Source organism: Grammomys surdaster, unplaced genomic scaffold (assembly GCF_004785775.1).
Source record: "Grammomys surdaster isolate TR1022 unplaced genomic scaffold, NIH_TR_1.0 199, whole genome shotgun sequence".
NCBI classification, from domain to species: Eukaryota; Metazoa; Chordata; class Mammalia; order Rodentia; family Muridae; genus Grammomys; species Grammomys surdaster.
Genome location: NW_021604644.1, coordinates 300,781 through 302,317, shown reverse-complemented (window position 1 = coordinate 302,317; position 1,537 = coordinate 300,781). Strand labels below are relative to the sequence as shown.

General features: G+C 46.3%; 1 protein-coding gene across 1 annotated transcript; it reads left to right on the top strand.

The window, feature by feature from the left end:
- The first annotated feature begins 506 nt into the window (after window positions 1-506).
- LOC114623621 (gem-associated protein 8-like) lies at window positions 507-1,314 on the top strand. Its single transcript, XM_028770305.1, is given in 1 exon segment — window positions 507-1,314. A coding segment is annotated over 1 exon segment (717 nt). The 3' UTR covers window positions 1,224-1,314.
- Window positions 1,315-1,537: the final 223 nt, after the last annotated feature.

Sequence of the window (1,537 nt, the reverse complement as noted above, 5' to 3'; positions counted from 1 at the left end):
AGTTTACCCCTTTGTGTTAGCATGTCAATTGGTGCTGACATAATGCAGATCTTGTTTAGATGACCATGTTGTTAATATTTCATGTCTGGAATTAAGCAATAGGCTGTGTCTGCAGATTGGGAAATTCAAACATCATCTTCATTCTCATATCATTATAGTCTAGCACTCCAATAAATATGAAAGGACCAGGGTACAAAACAATTTCTATTTTGTGTGTAGATAATTTCCATCTAAGAGCAGCTTGAGTATCTCTACTCTGAAATTTCAAAATGTTTCAATACACAAGTCTTTCCTAAGCCCAGATAAATGGAAAATTTCAAATCTGACTTCATATGACAAGACTCAATTAAAAGCCAGATGCTTTAAAGACATTGTTCACTCCCCCGCTCCCGCCCCATCCTCCTCCCCACCACAAGAACTAGGTCCGTTGTTGCCCACCGCCCGAGATCTTCAAGCTACGTGCCCGCGAGTTCCCATTTGGACTTTTGCAATCAGAGATTACAACAATGGCTTCAAAATGGAGGGCTACTCCATCTTGGTAGTGTCACCCAGTATATGCAAGATACTGGCAGCATTATCATCATGCAATGCTTTGGATGCGAAGCCACCAGAACGCCTACAGAAAGTTCAGGGATTCCTATTTCACTTCCCCATGGTTCTTCCCTCATGGAGTTCTTCCCTGGAACTCTCTTGCTTATGAGGCTTGGCATCCTTGGAACTCTCAAGGTCAGCACATGGCAGAGCAGGAGTCTCCCTACAGTGTTTCCCATCTCAAAAGCCCTGGGCAACCTCTGCATAGCAGCAATAGAACCCAGGCATCCACAAGAGAAAACGAAGCACTGTGTGAAGAGGAAGAGCTGGAGTCGGATTCAGATGATGAAGTGGAGTGCGACCTGAGCAATATGGAAATCACCGAGGAGCTCCGCCAGTACTTCGAACAGACTGAGAAGCACAGAGAAGAGAGACGGCGACAGCAGCACCTGGACGCGGAGCGCCTGAATGACTATGTGAATGCGGACCACGGCCTGTACTTCAACCACCACAGGTCAGTGGAGCCCCCATCTGAGAAGCCCTGGGAGCGGCGCCAAGCAGAGATGAGGCGCTTGTACGGGAACAGTGCTGCCAAGATCCTGGCCATGGAGGCCGCTATGCAGATGAGCTTTGACAAGCACTGTGACAGAAAGCAGCCGAAGTACTGGCCTGTCATTCCCCTGAAGTTCTGAGTCCTGGGCACCAGGACCCTAGGCAATGCCTCACAGTTCCTAGCCTTTCCCTCTTTATCTCTCCTGTACATTTTTTTCAGAGAAAAAGGCCTGTATACGGATATGGTGGATACAGTCTGTCAGCCACTTATAATTCTGTCAACAATACTGTTACCACCACAAGGAATGTGCACTTGACATAAAGTGATAATTGTATGTATTGGACTGGCTCTCGGTTTCCTCTGTAACAGTCCAGTTCATTGAAATTATTGCCTAGAGATACTGCCTATTGTTTTGCATTTTTAATTTCCTTCTTCACGCTGTCGTCAATGTCA